A 20,844-nucleotide genomic window follows, 5' to 3' on the forward strand; every position below is an offset into this window, starting at 1 on the left:
ACTAGATCACTTAAACAAGACTGCAGGAAAGCTGAATGAAAATGGCGCTCTACTAAGTTTGGTGTGACAGCTTGTTAACATATAAAGCAGCCCATGCCTCTGCAAAATCAGCCTATGTTTTGAAGGTGATTGCGGCACAAAATAATAACCCCAAAATCCTCTTCGACACTGTAGTATAGCTAACGAGGCAACAGATCATTCCAGATAGTTCTACCCATTCAGCACATGACTTTATGATCTTCTTTAATAAGAAGATTCAACATATACGGGAAGAGATTTCTGAAGACCATGTAAATACGGCACACGTCAAATGTCTGAAAATGATAGATGCTCGATATGCTGGCGGTCCAGGGATTTTTTCTGGATTTAGTGATCTGTCAATTGATAATCTTGCACAGGTGGTGAGTACGGCCAAACCGACTAATTGCCGTCCTCTTATGGTTCAGATCCTACCTCTCAGATAGGACACATTGTGTTAATGTTGGAGTTATATACATATATTTATCCTACAGTTGACAGTAATATGTTATAAGTGTTCTCAGCCCTTTTTGTATAGTTTTCAGCCGTAAGCTGTTCCTCAAGGCCATGAGTTGTTTTTTTGTTTCTGTCTCTTTCACATTCCAGTGGGTGCACCCTGACCTGTGCATGCCATAACTCAAGTTGTTTTTCTCCAAGAACCTTAATATTAGAAGGGAGGGTTCGGGGACTTGTTCAGAGCGAGCGAGGAGGAGATGTGTAACAGCCTTGTCTCCGCGGCTCTCATGATAATGATTAATAAAATAACCAATTCTACATGACCGATTCTCTTTGTCTTTTATTTCAGAGCGTTTTATTATAAATGTTGGATACTTGAACCTAACAGTTAAATACGGTAAAATGACATATAAGCCACTTAGTGTTACCTGTGGTGTTCCACAGGGTTTAGTACTTCTTTTCAGTAACTACATGCTTCCATTAGTTGATATTATTCGCAAGTATGATATTAGTTTGCATTGCTACGCAGATGAAACTCAACTATATATTCTGATGGAGGAATCTGCCCCACTAAACTGTGTAAATTTGAGAGCGTGCCTCACTGAGATAAAAAGATGGATGTCACTCATCTTCTTGCGCCTCAACCCTGAAAATACCGAAATGTTACTTATTGGTCCATCTAAATGCCGTGACCGGTTCTCAAAAACTGCTCTGAATATTGACAAATGCAATATCATCCTCAGTGACTCAGTCAAAAATTTAGGCATTATATTTTGACCCCAATCTGTCATTCCAAACACTAATTAAGAATATTACTAGAACAGTTTTTTTCCAGATCCGCAACATTGCTAAAAATTGTCCTATGCTGTCCCAGTCTGATGCGGAGATTATAATTCATGCGTTTGTTACTTTCCGTCTTGATTACTGTAATGTACTACTCTCCGGTCTCCCGAAGTCCAAAATCAAGAGCCTGCAGCTGGTACAAAATGCTGCAGCCAGGCTTTTAACTAAGACAAGAAAGTTTGATCACATTACCCTGATTTTAGCTAACCTGCATTGGCTCCCTGTTAGCTTAAGATGATATTTTAAGGGGGGGCAGCACCACGGCGCAGTGGTAAGCGCGTGTGCGGCAAAGTTCTGAGGTCATGAGATCGAACCTCCTGTGTGGAGTTTATGTTCTCCCCGTGCTTGCGTGGGTTTCCTCCGGGCACTCCGGTTTCCTCCCACGTTCCAAAAACATGCATTTCAGGTGAATTGGCCGGTCCAAATTGTCCCTAGGTATGAATGAGTGAGCGAATTGTCTGTCCCTGTGTGCCCTGCAATTGGCTGGCAACCAGTTCAGGGTGCCCCCTGCCCACAGATAGCTGGGATGGGCTCCAGCACCCCTGCGACCCTACTGAGGATAAGCGGTGCAGATAATGGATGGATGGATATTTTAACATTCTGTTGGTATTATACAAAATCATGCATGGACTTGCTCCCTCATATCTTTCAGATTTACTTTCCCCCTGTGTTTTGGTCCGGAGCCTTCGCTCTGAAAATGCAGGTCTACTCGTGATCCCAAGAGCCAAGAAGAGAACGTTCTCCATTCAGGCCCCGGTGTTGTGGAATGCTCTGCCCACTGAGATTCAATCTGCAACCTCAGTGGAACTGTTTAAATGTAGGCTTTTTTTGTTAGTACGGCTGATGGGACACAGTTCAGGAGGAACAGAAAACATTTATGGAAAACAAGTGAGGAGACCTTTCCTCACACTCAGGATTTGGACATGGCCTCAGAGACACAAGACTGTGACATAAAAATGAAACATTAGCAGATTGACCAGAGCACACAGTAGTTGTAGACCACTCCCGAATACCTGGTGAGTATTCTGAACAACATTATTATACAAGGTTTGGTAGACAGGTTAAACCACATATCAGATGTGGTTATTGACTGAATGAAAGCACAATTAACTTATGTTTCATGAACTAATACTCGTCTGCACTAAATGGGGACTATTGCCTATTCTATTTCTTGTGGACACGTTGATGATTTTAAGGGAAATGTGAAAAAGAAAAAAAAAGTACAGCATATGAAAAAAAACTTTAAAAAGAGGATGTCATATATTTGTATACAATTTAAATAATGTATGTATTGACTATTAAGTATGGTCATGTGAATGTACCTTACAGGCACCTGTACCTGTCAGTATTAAAAGGAAGTGCCGTAAGGCCTGTAGGTTGGATTATGACATGAACGTGGTCTGTTCGAACGCTGTCCTTCCAGAAATAATAAATCCTGAGACAAGACAAAGTTTTACGCCTCATCAAGATATTACACTCTCATCTTCGCATGGTTGACAACCGCTCTGCAAGTTGTAATATATTAAATAATTGCCTAAGTTCCATTTTATCTACGGGCCATGTGTACTCATTAATAGAGCCATAGGTTCTCGACCCCTATATGGGACCATTGGTTTGCAGCCACCCGGCCTCGGACCAGTACCGGGCCACACAAAAAGTAAAATAAGTTTATTGGTTTTTCTTTTACCTATTGTTGTTTTACCGACTACTACGTTTCAGACTGATCTTAAACTAGGGCATTGAGGTTGTATGTCTGAATTAAGGCCTCTGTTGCCTGTCAGGTGGTGCAACTGCCACGTGAAAACAGGGGGGATTAGGCAAAATATAAATAAATCACAACATAGTGGTTAGAAAAACTGGGCTTGGTTATAATATTGATAATGTAATGAAGAAAAATAGTGCATTGTAGTAATAGTGCCATAAAATTAGTGCAATAACCAGTGTTCCCTCTAAGCTGCGCGCGTGCGCAATTGCGCACTGCTCGCACATTCTCTGCGCACAAGAAAATCTAGCCGGCGCACAAAAATGAGGACTCAAAATTACTAATTAAGAAGCGACTCAAGTCATAGTTGCATGAAGGTAAAAATACACGGGTTCCCCTGACGTTGTGTCCAAAATGCGGTACTTTGAAGTCGAACGAAGTTGAGTAAAGTTAGTAGAGTTGGTCAACTAAAAGGAACCGGCTCTTTCGGGTCCTAAACGGCTCTTCAGGTTGTTTTTGCTTCTTTAATCCCAACATGACCAAATATAATGTAAAACTATGCACACAATGACTTAAAAGAAGGGGGGGAATAGAACAAAAAAGAAAAAAATACCAAAATTAAAAAGTTGTGAAAAGCTGAGAAGAAAAGAATCAAAAGGAATAGAAAAAAAGGAGGAAAAATATAGAAATAAGCCAGAAAAAAAGAAAAGAAAGAAATGTAGGAAAAAGTAAACAGAGAAAAAAAAAGAAAAAAGTAACAGCTCGGAAAAAATAAACACAACGAGATTTTTTTAAAGGAATTTTATACTAGACTTGATAAATCATATTTTGTTGTTGTTTACATTTCATTTTTATATTTTGGGAATATGGGAATAGGCAGGGAACTTGGGTGTAGCCAACCCAAGCACCCCCCAAAATCATAAGATTTTTAAAACTCTCTTTTCTTAATGAAAAACATAATGACAAAAATGCAAGCTAACATATAGAAAAGTAAAACAGAGCTAAATTGAGCCCAAAACCAAAATCAGAAGTACTCCACTGCCTTGAAATGGTTCAGTCCATTGTATTCCTAGCACCGTTCCTCTTTTGCTCGGGTAAAGTCACTTGGGGTATAGCGGCCGAATTTGTGGAGGCTACATTGTATGACGGTAAGAGTATGATATTATGGAAGCCCAAGAGTGCAATGATTCAATTAAAAAAAAGGAACATCAAATTAATAAATACTGTCTTTAAATGAACATTCAATTGATAAATAAGGCCTTTTAAAACAAAACGCCTTTAGCAAAAAGATTTTAATGAAAATGTTATGATAATTGAGTTTTAGATGGTATATCACTTTAAGTGAAATAAAAGCAAGTTTTTAACCAGCCAGACAGTCTGTGTGCAAGGCACCCTCAAATCTTTGAACCTAAAATCGCTCCTGGCTGTGGTCTCATGCTTAAAACAGTAGTGTTGGTGAGTATGAACAAGCAATTCACTCTAACAAACAAAACGCAGCATGAACTTTGCCACAAGAATGACACTGTCTTAACCAAGCAACCATCTTCAAAAAAAGCCTCAAAGTAACACACAGGAGAAAGATTTTTTTTGTATTTTTTACAAGGAAAACCAAATGGAGTCATCTGGATTTCCTTAACAAAAGCAAAGGTCTTCTGGTTACTTGTGACATTTTAAAGTCAACGGTGTATATGTCAGGAAACGGACCGAGAGGCAGGAAGTCGGAACTCATGTGCGTAGACGATCTGTCACTTTAATTAGGAAATAAAAGTTGACCAACACACAAATGGACCAAGGACAAAACAAAACAGGTTCAAAGGTAATCAAAATTACAAACTAGGCATTACGCAGGACAAACAGGCATGAACAAGTCTTCAACAAGGTAAGCAATGGTCTGGTAACGGGCTGTCCCAAAAGGAGCGTTTAAGTACTCCACAAACAATCAGTTCAATGCGTCTCAGTCGGTGTCAAGGGGCGGGGCTAGCTGGATGCCATGACAACCGTGCAGGACATGACAGTATATGCTTATATATAAGCCTCAATTGCATATAAGCTGACTCCTTAAAACTGCTTTAAGGGGACATTGGGTATTTTTTAGCGCCTCTTTGTGGTGAATACATCATTTATTGAATATCGAGCGAAAATACATGAAATATTATATAAACTTGCATTTTTTAAAAACTCATAGGCCAAGAAATTTGTATTATTTTACATAATATGAGGCGCACCTAGATGAATCTGACATTATTGTCCACCATTGCTTAGAGTACCCAAAAATGGCTGCTGATTTAGATACGGGGCTGACGACTTCCTCATAGATCGCCAACACTACAATTGGTTAGCTTCTTTGGACACCTTGTTGCAATGAATATAACTTTGTATATAATAATTGAGACCCTTTTCTACTGTCCTTTGAGATAAGTGAATAATAAGGAAGAAATTATAGGGCTTCCAGGAATAAAGAGTTGCTCGCTGTTGTTTCGGCCGCCCTATTTGCTCCGTGTGTGATACATTGAAATCATAACTATGGCTTGGCACTCTCTGTCAGATCTATTAAATTTGAACAAACGATGTTTGAGCAACTGATCAATCTTTGCTCAACTAACATAAAGCCACAGTGGAACACACACCCAAACTGTGAGTTTCTTTTTTCTTTCTGTGTCACCCGGTAGCAAATGACCTGCGGCCCAAAACCAGTCAGCGGGCCGGTGGATGCCAACCTTTGCTTTAAAGTGACTTTTTGCAGCAGAACCGTTCGTCTGCTGTCAGTATTTATAGCTAACCCTGCAGCGCAAATATTGTCGGTTGCTTTTGTAATTTTTGTTGTGTATTGCGGCGGACCCAAACGCAGGAAGCAGGAAGCATGGCAAAAATGATGGTGTTAGATCACAAAAAGATCAACAAATAACAAACAACAATGACTACAAAAAAATGTCCATATTATCCATATGAGTGACAAGTTTAAAATTATTGCCAAACAGAGCTCTGCTGTTAAGTACCTGAGGGGTCTTTCTGATCCAACAATATTTAAAAAAAAAAAAAAAAAAAACTTAAAATATGACAGTCAGTTTTGGGAAAGGGTCAGTTTAACCTTATATGTCATCTACAAATAAACTTCACAAAAGTTTTAACGCTTACTACCTCCTCATCAGATCATTGTAAAAATAAAGATCTGCTGCTACCTACTGGATACAAAAAACCATTAATTACTATGCTAATGGATGTCACTGATTAAATGGAAAATTTCATGCAATACACTAGACGATATTGTCTCTTCCTATTGAGTTTGAGGAAGCACATCTCATTTTTTGTGATTTGGTGTGTTTTATTGCATTTTTACCATTATAAGAGTGCTGCTTAAACGTACAGCAAAAGCTTTATTTTAATCTTTATTACCAGCACATTAAACTTTATTATTTACACACTTAAATATTTATCATTATTTTTTATATTTTATTACCAACAAACATTAAACTTCATTATTCACACATTAAGGTAATTGTCGTTGTTTAGGTACCTTTAGCAGCAAGATGGCAGACAAGCACATTTTCTTCAATTGATTTAATTTGGTGGCTATTTTGAAACAGTTTTAGGGGTTCTGCTTCTATGTGAGTATGTACGATAATTTTTAATTGAATAGTTACTTAGAGTACCGCGCTACTTTTCAGTAATCTGGGGGGTCCCTGAACTACTTTTTAAATTAGGTAACTAGTCACTGTAACTAATAACTGTCTTTCAGTAATGCTCCGACATTGCATTTGTCCGTGGGTGAATGTGACTAAAGGTACGATAGGGCCTAAAAATATCCAGCCCGACCCGACCTGGGCCCGTGGGTATTGTAGGCCGTATCAACTCGAGCCCGACTGATTACTTTGATTTGAGGGACCAAGCCCGAAGCGAATCTGAATTTTCACATTTTATCATCGAGTATACGGAAGAAGGAGGGATGTTTTCGGCCGACTTCGTTGGTGCGATTGCTTTGGTGGATTACTGCCCCCTACCAAATCATAGTTTGGAAAACCGATGCCATTTCCCAAGGCCGCCTAGCAGGCGCTTACTCTCCAACTTGGAATCTGATTGACTAAAACAACAGCTTTCTCAAAGACTGGTATTAGTGTACACGGCCTTTAGGATTTTTTTTTGTGAAGGCCTCCAGCTAATGGCTGAAATATGACTGGTTAAATGCTTAAATATGAAAGCATACATCCTGAAGCAGTGCAACCAGGAGGAACCAAAGAAAGAAAGCTAACAGACAATTCAAAATTCTTTAACAAGTTATTTTTAAGGCCAGCACAGAATGCGTTGTAGGCCCTTACGGCCCACCACTGCATTATACAGTGGCCAAAAACTAGCAATCATGTGTCACAAATGAGTAAATTGACACGCACATATATATATATATATATGCTTAGAGCGTGTGTTTGTGTCCACTCACATGGAGATTTGTAAGTAGTGTTCATGGTGACACATGCGACACATCTGCCCTATTGACGGGTTGCTAACCAGCAGCAGGTATCAGGAGGTGCCCCAATACAAAAACCTCTCGGTTTCCATAGTAACTGTCGGTGATGGAGTCAAACGAAGAGCACTTATGCTGAAATCGCAAGGATTTGGGGGATTTTTTCACAAAACGTGTTTTCAGTTGCGCAAGGAGTGCCTGAAATGTTGATGAAAAACTGAAGTGGCTGGAAAGTGTTTGTCTCTTGCCACCACACGTCTTTGCGTCAATACCTGATACCTAATATATGGACAGTAAGAGTGGGCGGATCAATCCAAATATTGTTATTATTGATACTGATAGAGTACTCTGATTGGATCATGACAATTGTCTTGAGATCAATAATATATTTACATTTTAACTTTCACTAGAATAATGTTGTTAGTGGGCTGTGAGATTATACATACATTATAACAATTTCAAATTTGTTTAAATTATTTATATGCTTTATTTGTACTGTTGACTTTATTTTAAAGGGCTGTGCAATGAAAGGTATTTCAGTTGTTTTGCAGCCGACTAGAAAATTGGAAAAAGCTTGAGAGAAGCAAAGAGAAAAATTGATTTAAGACAAATGCTCTGAGTTAGAACAGTGCTTGTACAAAAACAATTCAAAGAATACCTTCCAGATTGTAAAATGCCTCACACAAACAAAACGGGCAACAGTCAGCAGCATTCAAAATGAATCAGGGAATAACATAACTGAAGAATAGGAGATCATAAATAGACAGACCGAATATGGCTCCAAACTCTACAACTACACAACACAGGGAGACCCTGAGATCCTTTTGGGGATACATAAATTCTAAAACATGCAAAATGTTAAAAAATAAAAGTCTGTATATATTCAATTGGTATATTCCAACTATTTTCCATTATAATGTCTTTTGAGCGGCACAGAGACTTGGTGGTATTCCCTACCCTCTGAGAAGTGAATGCAGCAATTAACTCGCGTAAGGGTCACACAGCCGTTTGCGGCTGAATCACGGCTAAAATTTTGCGTTTTTTTTTTGCCCGTGGTTGCCCGCGATGGAAAATGCGCAAAATTGGCCAACCCGCTGTTCATCGGTGGTATGCCCGCAAAACAGACGCCGGCGACTGTTCCGCTTCCTCATCGCGTCATTTCTGCGTCATTTTCTCGTGTGGACCACGGGTATAAAAGCTCCCGAGCCGGTGTTGTGCCCAAATCCGACTCCTACGCAACACAATTGCAATTCATGGACTCTAGGCATTAGCTACTTAGCCCATGTGACATATGAAACAGTGCTCAACACCATCAGAGGTGGACCCTACGAACCTAATTACAGATAACCAGGGCACCTTCAAATTCGCGAGAGGATTAAAACACAAGCAGGTGTGCATTTTGTTGTTGGAGAAGTAAAGGACTTGAAAAGTCTGTGTGGATGGATCGATCCAAATATCAATATTATCGATAATAAGATTCCTGGATGCTAGTCCCGGGGTCGATATTCTGATCCATGGGCATAACCAAACCAAGCACCCCCAAAATTTTTACAATTTTTAAAACTCTAAAAAAATGTCCTTAATAAAGAACAGGAAAAATGCTAGATTAAAAAAAATAAAACGAAACAAAAATGTGAACAACACCGCATCGGAAATACTCCACTGCCTTGTTTCCAGTTTCATTCCTACAACCGCATAGTCGTATTTCTGCAGTAGTATTTTCTGTCGTTTTACTGTAATTCTATTTCTGTTGTCATATTTTTTTACTATTGCTGTAGTATTACTGTAGTTTAATTTTGTAAGTTTTTTTGTACTATTTCAGATTTTTTTTCCATCGTAGAATCTATGTAGTATATCTGCAGTATTTTTGCAGTATTACTTGAGGTATATTCTTGTCGTATTTCTGTATTTTACAGTATTTCTGTACTTTTCTTTTATAGGATTTGGTGGTATTTCTAAAGTACTATTGTTGTAGTATTCCAAAGTATATATTTTTGTAGTATTTCTGTCATAATATTTATGTAGAGGTATTTTTGTAATATAGTGTTACTGTAGTGGTATTTTTGTAGTATTTATGAAAAGTATCTCCAGTTTTCCATATTAGTATATTGGTAGTTTTGAATACGGTTTTATATTACTTTAATACTGTTTTTGTGGTCTTTCTGTTGTAGTATTGCTGTAATAGTATTTTTGTATCATAGTATTACTGCAGTAGTAGTTTTGTAGTATTTCTTTAGTATTTTTTCCAATAAGAATGAAGACAAAACAATATGTTAGGCCCTGTTTTAAGCATTAAGTTTTGACACATTTAGTTTTGTAGTACTTTTGTAGTATATTTTTGCAGACACACAAAGGGAAGACAGGGGACAAAGTTGGCACCAAAAAACCCTTTTTTATTACTAGTACTATATTTACTATTACATTTACATCTTCATATGTTTTGACCATCTTTTTGGCGGGCCGTAGTTTGCCTACCTCCGATCTGAATGCTCAGCAACCCCAAAGCTCTCAACCTAAAATCCACCCTCTCTGTTCCTCCACCAATTTTCTCAAAGCGGTTCTTCCCTATGTACTGTAAGTAGTGCAGCCCTTCTCTCTCACATGCCCTTTGCCATTATCTAAGTTTATGCCTTAGTTTTACTAAAAGACATAATTTTAGCAGCTCTTCCTACCTGACCTGCTGCTGTAACCTGCCTGCCAGGCAGAAAAGAGGGCCAAATTTATGTATCCACACCTAGCAGAAGCTAAAAATGACAGAGGCAAATAGGAAGCGCAAATTCATTTGGTGCGATACGAAAACAAATGCTTTTTTTTCTTTCTGTACCAAGTTCCAAACAACCCCCGGACCGGTACCGGTGGTTGCCGACTATTGCTTTAGACATTGTTTTACAGTATTTGTATTTTCGTTACATTGTTACTTTTTTGGTTTGACTCTTTTGGCCAGGCATGCCAAAGTCCGGCCCGGGGGCCATGATGCAATTTTTACTGGCCTCCGGCCATAAAAAATGATAGTACGTGGCCTGCAAATAATGTTGACCGCAGTATAAAATAAATTCACCATTTCACCAGATGATGGCAGTAGCCCTTTGGCAATCTTGCCCATGGCTTTCTGTGCGAATCTCAGGCCAGCACATTTACAACACGGGGACTGTAAATGAAAAAAAGGAAAGTTGACTGAGAAGGCCGCCATTTCAAAGGACAAGTAAAAATCTGCCTAATTTTTCAAGAGACTGTGGCTGTTTTTAAAGATTGAACACCCCTGCTCTTGGCTTTTTCTGAAACGGCTATAGTGGAAATATTTTTTTTTATACTGTTAGACGTTGCAATGTAGGTATTTCATTGAAAAAAAAAATCACCCGACCCTATTAAGAAGTAAAAGCAGACAATGAAGAAGTTTTTACATTCGTTTTAAGGCGCCAAAGTGTAACGTGCACGAAATTGATCCGGAAGCCTTAACAACAGAGCATGAAATTAGTTTTCCTGTTACAGATCATAATGTTCAGTTAAAAATTTTGCTTCGCAGAATCTTATTTGGTACATTGTCACTGAATTAAATGTTAGGAAACAATGTTGCCAGAAATTAGGTTGGGCGATACCGGGAATTTTGGTCTTGGTCCATTCCAAGTTAACACAGGATAACAAATAGATCGATTTGATACTATACCGATAATTTTTTGCTTCGAAATCTCATGATCATTGAATAATTGAAAACCTCCCTGCTTGAGTTATTTCATGATAACGATAAAACACACCATAATATGAGGCTCACCTTGACGGATTCACATGATTTATCACCTGCGGGCAAATGTACATTTATATATGTCTGTTTATTTGTGTGTCTGTATGAAGACAAGGGGTAGGGAATTAAGATATGACCACCAACTATAACACGAAGTCAGGTAGGTTTCCCCAAATGTAAAAAATGTCCTAAAGAAACTGACTCAGCACTTTTCGTTTGGTTCAATGAGGTTTTTCACGGAAAGACATTCCACTGTCCTAGACCAGAACAACATTGAATACCAATACTATCTTTTATAGGTGGTCAGGGGGGTAGCCCGGATTTGAAAAGCGTCACAAAAAGATGACATAGCACTTTTAGTATTGTTGACTCAGCATTTTCCCCCAGAAATTAGTTCCACTTTCTCAGGCCAGAACAACATTGATTATCGACACCATCTTTTATTGTTAGTCATTTGGCTTACCCTAGAAAACTGCCCCCCAAAAGCTGACTTAGCATTTTTAGTTTTCCAGAAGGACATTCTACTATCCTAATTGTCTGTAGTCTCTACAGCCCTCTGAAACTTCTTGTGACAAATAGACATGAGTTTACTTTGAGTCTGTAGTTTCTATTCTTCCTAGTGCTGTGTAACATTCTTTTTCAGTTGGTGACCTCTAGTGGACAAATATCACACAGAGTCTCTTCAAAGGGGGATGCTCTGAACTTTTTGATTTCATCATTGAGTACAAAATGGATTGTCCCCAACTAGCCTTGGTCTTGCAGATTGAGTTCTAATTATGATCCAAATTGTATGGTAGATCAAATAAAAATGTTACGGTCATTCAAATAATACGTTTGTTTGCATTAATAGTTTTTGTTGGAGGACGACTGCCTGTGCAACTCAAATTTCTGCTCTAAATCTGCAAAGCTTCGACCAAGATACAGGCCAGGCTTAAAACTAAGTCCATCCATTATCCATCCATTATTTGCACCGCTTATCCTCAGTAGGGTCGCAGGGTGCTGGAGCCCATCCCAACAATCTTCAGGCAGTGGGCAGGGGACAACCTGAACCGGTTGCCAGCCAGTTGCAGGGCACACAGAGACAGACAACTCACTCGCCCATTCACACCTAGGGACAATTTGAACCGGTCAAATAACCTGTGGGAGGAAACTGGAGTGCCCGGAAGAAACCCAAACAAGCACGCCGTGCTTAAAAACTACATCAGAAAATAGTATTTTTATGTACTGAAAGACAAATAAGAACAAAAATGGTAGGTACTCACCGCTTTCAACTGAATGTATCTCGTTTTCAAAGACACATAAGATAGGACGAAAAATCTGCATTTTACGAATGCTTGCCCATTGCACACATCCAGTTTGAACCGTTACGCCCATTGAGTCTCACATAGGTACATGGGAAAGGCTGTCTTAGTCTCCCCCCCACCCATGGGAATAAGTCAAGACAGTATAAGACTATCTTTGATAAAACAGACTTCCTCCGCGTCATGCTGAAAAAGTCTCCACAGCTATGTATTTATTCTGTCTGGCATTGGCATCTAGTAAATAGAGAAAAGAGAATATGCAGTCCTCTGGTTCTTATTTCTAATATAGCGAGCATTCAAGATAAATGACCCAGGCTGAGGTCCTGGCAAACCTTTTAAGCAGATAAATGTTAATTTTTTCTTTTTATATACAAATTATATATTTGAGTTGGTACAGGGAAAACATATATTTAGATAGATAGATAGATAGATACTTTATATAATAATGCATCATTAATATTCAATGCATTCACACACTCACCATTCAGCTGACCCTCGCTCCTGATGGCATCGCAAAGCAAAGACATGGCAATGGTGACAAGTGCCAAACGCATTTGGGCTCCTGGCGGGCGCTTGCCTTTAGAGTCGGGATGCCCTCATCGGCAGAGAAAGTCCAAACCTTCTGACCATGTACGTTAAACAAAGAAGAAGATAGACGAGTAGAGAAAGTCCAGAGAAGAGAGGATCAGGCTTTCCGTCGGTTTACTGGAAGTCACCAGAGAAGTAAACGCTGAGAGGAGCTCGATGGAGGTTTCCTCTCTGCGGACGCTGCGAGGGAAACCTCACAACTCAACAGCTCTGACAGCTTTCTCTGTAAACAAGCCCCTTTTATCCTCTCATCTTTAACACTTTCCTGACCTGTAAGTGTTTCCATATTTTCAGCGTGATCTCTGGCTGCCTCCTCCTACTCTGCCTCCTCCTACTGTTACATTTGTGCAGAATTCCTTGACTAAATGCCCTAATTGTCTTCTCATGGTAGATAACTTTTATTATTCTTCCTGCATCCCAAAACAGAGGACTCGTACTTATCTGTAGTTTGGAATTCTATTTCCTATGAGTTGTACACCTCGAAGGGGACAATGAAATTCACAGGGTCTTACTATGAGGCACAGCACAAACAGGCTCAGATGTGATGAAGTCTGTGGCAAAAACAAAGAGCCCAAAGGTGGGATTGCAGAATGTATTGTCACTAGTGTTGGGCACGTTTTTTTGGGGGGGAAAAAAATAAATAAATAAAACAGTTACAGTTACTCACTACTTCTTTCAAAGACTGAGTATCTGAGTTAGTAACTGAATTCCTCTAAGGTGAAAGTCTTTTTGTTACTATAAAAATAAGTTGTTGTATGTCAAATAATTTGAATTTTTTTGGAAGGATATCCAAGTAATTTGAATAGAGAAGAACTAACAGGTAGTTGTGTTATAAAACCTTGTAATATTTATTGCATTTGACCAACAACAGATTTGTCCTACGCTTGAAGTGCAACAAAAATAAACAATCTAAACAAAAGATTGTGCCATTTAAGGCAGAGATAATATAACACATTGATTTTTTTTTTCAAAATAAAAAATTCCTTCAAGTACCATCTCTACCAACATGTAAGCCTACAATCGCATATAGGTGACCTCCTAAAATATATTTGAAATAGTGCAGATATGAGGATAAGCGGTACGGCTAATGAGATGAGATGAGATGGTGAAAAAAGTTCAACTTTTTGAGTTATGCAAACCTTCATACAAGTGTGACTTGCAGGCTGAAAAGGGCTTTTTTGAGCTTATGTCCGCCTGAAACGCTCAAAAAAGGCATCATTTATTAATGACAATAACTTTTGAACCATGCATGCTAGAATCATAAATCTTGCTTTCCTGGGTTGGAAATAGGGTTAAGGTTACTAAAAATAATTCAAAATATTAATAAAGCCCATACCCAAACATCAATAATTATTTAATCAACTCTTTAAAAAAATGGAAATTCTGGTAAAAAGCAAAAAATATAAGATTTTTAAACCATTCACTGTACCTTCCAGCACCGCTTAAACTCCTTCTTCAACGCGACCTTTGTTGTCACTGTCTTCCGGTTTTCTTTCTTCTTATCACAAACTTTCTTTGGACCCATTTCAATGGGCAGAAAAAATAAATAAAACCAACAAATTCACATTTAAATGAGATGTGGTCCCTCTCAAACGTGCCGATTGACTGAACAGGAAGAATAGAAATCGAGCAGGTTATCATTACCATCTCTTTTTAAGGAGCGTAATCGACCCTCTGTTTTTTGTTTTTCTAATTATTTTTTTGAAAGAGCAAATACCCCCGACCCACGAAAAACAGGTCCACAACCCACTGGCTCAACAGTTGCAAAACAGTGATTTAGGGGATTTTTTTCCGAGTTTTAAACAACAGAGTCATTTTAATACAAGGGCAGCAAGAGGGCTCACCCTTGGATGTGTATGTACCAGTACATACTCTTCTATTCAAATCAATGCATTTTTGCAATTTAGTTGAGACATTTCTTTGATTTTGGTTAGATATTATACATTCTCCAAAAAAAAAGAGTAATTTTATTTTTAACATGTTCATTTTTCACTTTTTATTTACATTTTTCACAGATTTTGAAGAATAAAAACCCATTGTGTCATTTTTGACCCCACTTAAGCATCCATTGGTAAAGATCCAACCATGCCACAGCATAATCTAAAAATACCAAATAAAATGTAAAAAGAAAAAATCGAAATCTATCCCTCCATTGCTCCATGTGTCTCCTTGTGGTTTTCTTTTATGTCTTTGTCAGTTCTATTAGGCTTTTTCATCATCTATGCTTCTTCTAGCTGGCTTTTGCCAGAAGCCCAAAACGCTTTCCAAGGGTGACATCTTCCAGAGTGCCAGAGAAAGGACTCAATCTTTTTATTCATTTTTGTATACATCTCTCTCTTCACCTTATAATGACTGAACCCTTAGGACACATGTGTCAAAGTCAAATTAACGGAAGGCCAGATCTAATCTTCATTGAAACATAAATTTCAACTAAAATATAAATATCCATTTAACCTAGTAAACCGAAAGGAAGCCTCCAAAAACTAATAAAATGTATTACAATGTGATCAGACACTGTAAATAAAGATCTAGTTTTCCTTAACAATAATAACAACAAACTTCGAGAAACCTACATATACGCAGTGCAGGAAATAGCTGGCCAATCATATTGATGGACAAATGTACTTCAAACTCATGTTCTTTGTCCCCGTGTGTGCAAACACGTGCTTCATGGGAAATGTAGTATTCATCCATTGAGTTTGACAAATGATTGGACACAGGTCAATAACCACAGCCCTAAATGTTATTGTTGCAAGACTCCATTGTGAACTTACACCATGATCACCTATTTGGGGAAGCTGCCACGCCATCAGGATGCTTTGCAGCGACGCAGACATCATCATACATACAGTGCCTAGTATCGTGTCAATAAAAAAAGCCAATGATGAGATGCTGAAAACGTCCTCACTTCTGTTTCTGTTTGGGGGTTATATAAATACAGGAATGAGCCTTTCTATTCGAGGAATCCCACCATGCACAGGGTGCCTCAGTTACAAAGACCTATTATCCTGCCTTCCCATATACACATTCCCTCAGGCCCTGTTGTTGGCAAAGAGCATGCCTACTCATTCAGGTCAAGAAATAAATAACAAATTTATGATGTCACGCCTGTTAACCTGACAAAGAAGCTGTCCGAAACCACAAAAATAAAAGATTCCTCATGCCCATGCTCGATATCAAACTTGTGCAACCTGATGGCAGCTGACAATTTCACAACATCTGGCAAAAATCACTTCACCGGAAAAGTACAGCTGCTGTGATGTGTGCTGGCCCCTTTTTTGTCAAAGTACTCTGCTGCAATTATTTTTTCCAAGCATGGTTGCGCATTAAATAAAGCTATAGAAAAACCTGCTTAAAGTTTGCATGATGTGTGGATGGAGCACGGCAGGTCCCAAAACAGGTATAGAAAACGGAACCGTTGCCACTGTTGGACTATAGCAAAGGTCGGGAATGTATGGCTTGCTAGCCATATACCTGGCTCAGAAATAAGATGCTATAAGTGCAAATGTACTTTGTAGCATTATAATTCCGATAAATGCATATCAAGTTCGGTGCAGGCATAGATGAAGAAGCACCAATATTACTATTGGTTCCGTCAAGTATATGAAAAGTACATATTTAACTACAATTTACAGTGAAGGTCTCACACCAACAGACCACGTTTTGGCTGTACATGGCTAAGGAATCCTTTATATGAAATTTATATTAAAATATGTATGTTCAGTGTTGAGACACCTAATGATAAAAACCTACAGAACAAACACCAGCCAAGTAAACTAAACAATTTGATTGGGTGAGTGGTAGGGATGGGCGGATCTCTGCACGGATAGCACGCTCCCCTCTCTCTTACTCGCGTCACTGCGCTGAAGGAGAATACATTCATAACCTTTTTGTCTACAGTATATTTTAACAGTGATATTTTTACAAACGAACTGCTTGTACTTTGTTTTGAAACAATTATTTACAAACAAAATTAAGGTCAAAATGGGCCCGAACGATTTGCTGGAGGGAGACAAGTTTAAAGTAGTATATTTGTTGAAAGGTGAAATAAAATGGCAATTTTGTTTCAAATATATTGTATGCCTGTCTCTCTCTCCCCAAAAAAAATCAAAATAAATTGCTATTATGGCTTAAGTCAAAAAAGGTTCCTGACCTCTGGGCTATAGCCTTATTAGCTTCTACTCGAACGCTCATTAAATCACATCTGCTTGCTGTATCGTGGTTTACTTAGCGCGGCTTCGCTACTTTTCGGATATTCTTAATGCATTGTATTCTGCGTTCTGATTGGTCAAACAGTCGCCCAGCCACTTTTCTGCTTGTGTTTGCCTGTGCTTTAATGGCCTTGCTGAGTTGTACACGTAAAACAGTGAGGTATGCTAAAATCTTTGATGATTTAGAGTTTCTCTAAAAACAAACATGTCAACAAAACGCTTTGGACACAAAAAAAGGACCGGCAGCCACGGCCAAAGCAAAGTTTGATATCTTGAACTGCTAAACTTGCTAAGGTTTTTGATTGTTGTTGGTAAATAGATGCCCCCTGTTGCGGTTTGTTTGAATCTCTTGCTTTCATCTCCCAGTGTCCTGGATTTCGGTCTGACACCTCTTGGTAGAGAATCTCTGAAGATAATATTTTTTATGTTGGCATTGTCCTTCCCATTTTAATAGATTTTGGGCCAATTTGGACAAATTCTCTGCTGTGTAAACCAGGCCTTATCTGTAGGAGTTCCTACAAAGGTAAACAAGCTTTTGCCTGTGAAACATCTGTGGCATGTTTTAACTCTTTTGATTTTGATGTTTTTGGGTATGAAAATGTTACAAATGTGTTTTTTGTTTGTGTGTGAGCTTTTTTTCCATTAATAAGTGATTCCATTCACATGAAACTTCAAAAAGCCTTTTAAGTAACTGAGTGTGAAACCAAGTTTATTTTATCACCGTTCATCGGCACTTTTAGTGCAATTCAGAATTAACTCTGGTGTAAACATGTATATTGGCGAGGAAAAAAACAATTGGGTGTGACCAGGCTGTGAGAGATAAAGTTGGATGATAATGTTGTCAGACAGGACGAGAGGAAGACTGAGATCACTTGCGCTCGTTTCTTGGTTTTATTGAAAGGAAGGAAATGACAAGGTGGGATTCTTCGATCCGTTGGTTGGCGGATTGACGGAACTTCACAGGCGGGTGAAGGCTTGGCAGGAATGGTCGCGGACAGGCGTAATCGTAGTGTTGTTGGCCGGGCCTGGAGAAGAAGGGCGTCGTAGTATTCGGAAAAGAGTTCAGGAGTCAGACGGGCAGGGCAGGTCGTAGGCAATTACAGAAACGGGTCGGCAACGGAGATTAATCAGAAGAAAACAGGGAGCAGGCAAAGATTCAGAGGTACGGGCTTACTGAGCTGAAGGCAACAGGTAGCGTGAGTACAATCGGACAAAGTGTTACCGGAAGCTGGGGATTTAAATGTATAGGGAGCGCCAATCAGCTGTCCTGGCTGTTGGCGCCAAATCCTGAACACAGGTGTTCTCGATCCGGGTGATTGTGACAACTGTTCTGGGAGGTTAAGTATCAATCCGATCTAAGTAAATACAGGAAAGTATCGGTCAACACAGATCCGATATTGATACTTTTGTTTGGAAATGTCATGATCAATGTTCCCTCTAATTTCCCACGGGTCTGAGCATTCACACAAAGTTGGTGAGCAATGTTTGAAACAGTGAGCAACAGCAACCCCAAGTGTGTCAACTAAATCATTATCAAACATGTCCAAAACTTGACATCATGTTACATTTTGCTGAGTTTCCGGCAATGCAAAAAAAAATTTCACTTTTGAACGAATTGACTAAAGTATTATTGCAAAGGTTGTATGGCCTGCAAACGTCATTTGTTTTAATAACAATTATTTCACAAGATTTCTATTTCCTTTTTTTTCCTGGTATCTTTTGTCGCATAATACTAACATTTTTGGGGTCTATTTAGTCGGTTTCACGATACACAACTTTATTTAATCACATTATTTTTTAGTGGAAGTACAATGTTGGCAAGAAGATTGACATGGTATAATTTGAAATTATTTGAATGCAACACAAACTTTTTCTTCTTTTTCCCATTTTTTCTCTATTTTTTAAAATTTCTTTAAAAAAATCTCATTGTTTTTTTTCCCAAGCTGTTACTTTTTTCTTTTTTCTCTATTTATTTTTTCCTTTGTTTCTTTTTCTTTTTTTCTGAATTTTTCCTTCCTTTTTTTCTCAGCTTTTCACTACTTTTTCATTTTGGTATTTTTTTTTCTATTCCCCCTTCCTTCAAGTAATTTTGGGCATAATCTTACATAATATTTGGTCATATAGGGATGAAAGAAGCAAAAACAACCTGAAGAGCCGGGTTCCTTTTAGTGAGCCGAGCCGAAGAAGCCAGTTCTCGAAAAACTCTTCTGACTTTACTCAACTTCGTTCTACTTTGACCTTGACTTCCAAATACCGCATTTAGAACACAACGTCAGGGGAACCCTTGTATTTTTACCTTCATGCACTGTAACTGACTTAATTCGCTTCCTAATTTGCAATTTCGAGCCCTGATTTTTGTGAGCTGGCTAAATTTTCTTGTGAGTAGAAAAGCTCTGGGTAGTGCGCAATTGCGGACACACGCAGCTTAGAGGGAACATTGCGCTGGATAGATTTTCTTGTGCGCTGAAAATGTGTGGGCAGTGCGTGACAGCGCACGCTGTAGCTTAGAGGGAACATTGGTCATGATCATTGAATAGTTGAACCTGTCTCGCTTGTGTGTCGTGATTACCTAACTGGAGCCACCTGAGGTAATCAGCTGGAGTGCTGGAACGCGCTTTCCTGATTGGTGGAAGCTTTCTACTTAAGCTGTCAGCGTCCAGAGATGGACGTTCGAGTGTACTCCTCGTTTCCATGAGTGAGCCTCCAACATTCAAGGTACCCACGATCCCTTTGTGTATTCCAAGCCTGCTTCTCGTTGCCTGACCCTTTTCTGTTACAAGTTTACGACCTACTCTCCCGCCCCGGCCACCGACTTACCTGCTACGTTACTCGTCACGCGTTTCACCACGGAGTTGCCATTCCATCCAAAGAGACTTTCTGCCACCAAGAGCCGACGTTCCAAGCCTGCTCCACCGACCCTTGTCCAAATAAATTATAAAACTGACGCTATTGGATCCGAGTGCTTGTTCTGGTCTCTGACAGAACACTCGAACCAAAAGATGGATCCAGCGACGTTTTTTCCCACCTCCGAGAAATGCGGAAATGCCGAGCAGGAATTTGCGCTACAGCGCTTACTACACACCGAAGGCGTGGTACAACAGATGGCCCATGACGTATCCACACTGGTTCGGCAAGTACAACGTCACCAACAATTTTTCGAGCAACAGTGCGACACTTCCCTGGCAGCCCGACTACAAGATCCGGCTCCGCCTCTTTCCGATCAGGCCGGCACCGGCAGTGTTGAACCACGAGTAGGTTCGCCAGAGAAATTCAGTGGAGAGCCCGCCCAGATCCGCCCCTTCCTCATAAATTGCCGACTAATTTTTGATCTACAGCCGCGCACCTTTGTGAACGAAAAGACGAAGGTGGCTTATGTAATAAATCATTTGACTGGAAGAGCCCGCCTTTGGGGAACGGCAGAATACGAAAGAGGGGCGACAGCATGCACCTCTTTTAGTTTGCTAAGCCAGGAAATGATTAAAGTATTTGATTCTGGTTCCTCATCGGTTGATGCTGCCCGTTCAATCTTG

General features: G+C 39.3%; 1 protein-coding gene across 1 annotated transcript in view; it reads right to left on the minus strand.

Moving 5' to 3' along the window:
- Window positions 1-13,058, minus strand: part of rspo4 (R-spondin 4) — a 42,532-nt gene extending 29,474 nt beyond the window's left edge. The window contains exon 1 of the mRNA XM_088337472.1: window positions 12,997-13,058. Coding sequence (XP_088193598.1) covers window positions 12,997-13,042 — 46 coding nt within the window. The 5' untranslated portion in view covers window positions 13,043-13,058. The remainder of the gene's footprint in view (window positions 1-12,996) is intronic.
- Between the last annotated feature and the right edge of the window lie 7,786 nt (window positions 13,059-20,844).

Source organism: Urocampus carinirostris, chromosome 6 (genome assembly GCF_059441175.1).
Source record: "Urocampus carinirostris isolate Australia breed hairy pipefish chromosome 6, RoL_Ucar_1.0, whole genome shotgun sequence".
Classification (NCBI taxonomy): Eukaryota; Metazoa; Chordata; class Actinopteri; order Syngnathiformes; family Syngnathidae; genus Urocampus; species Urocampus carinirostris.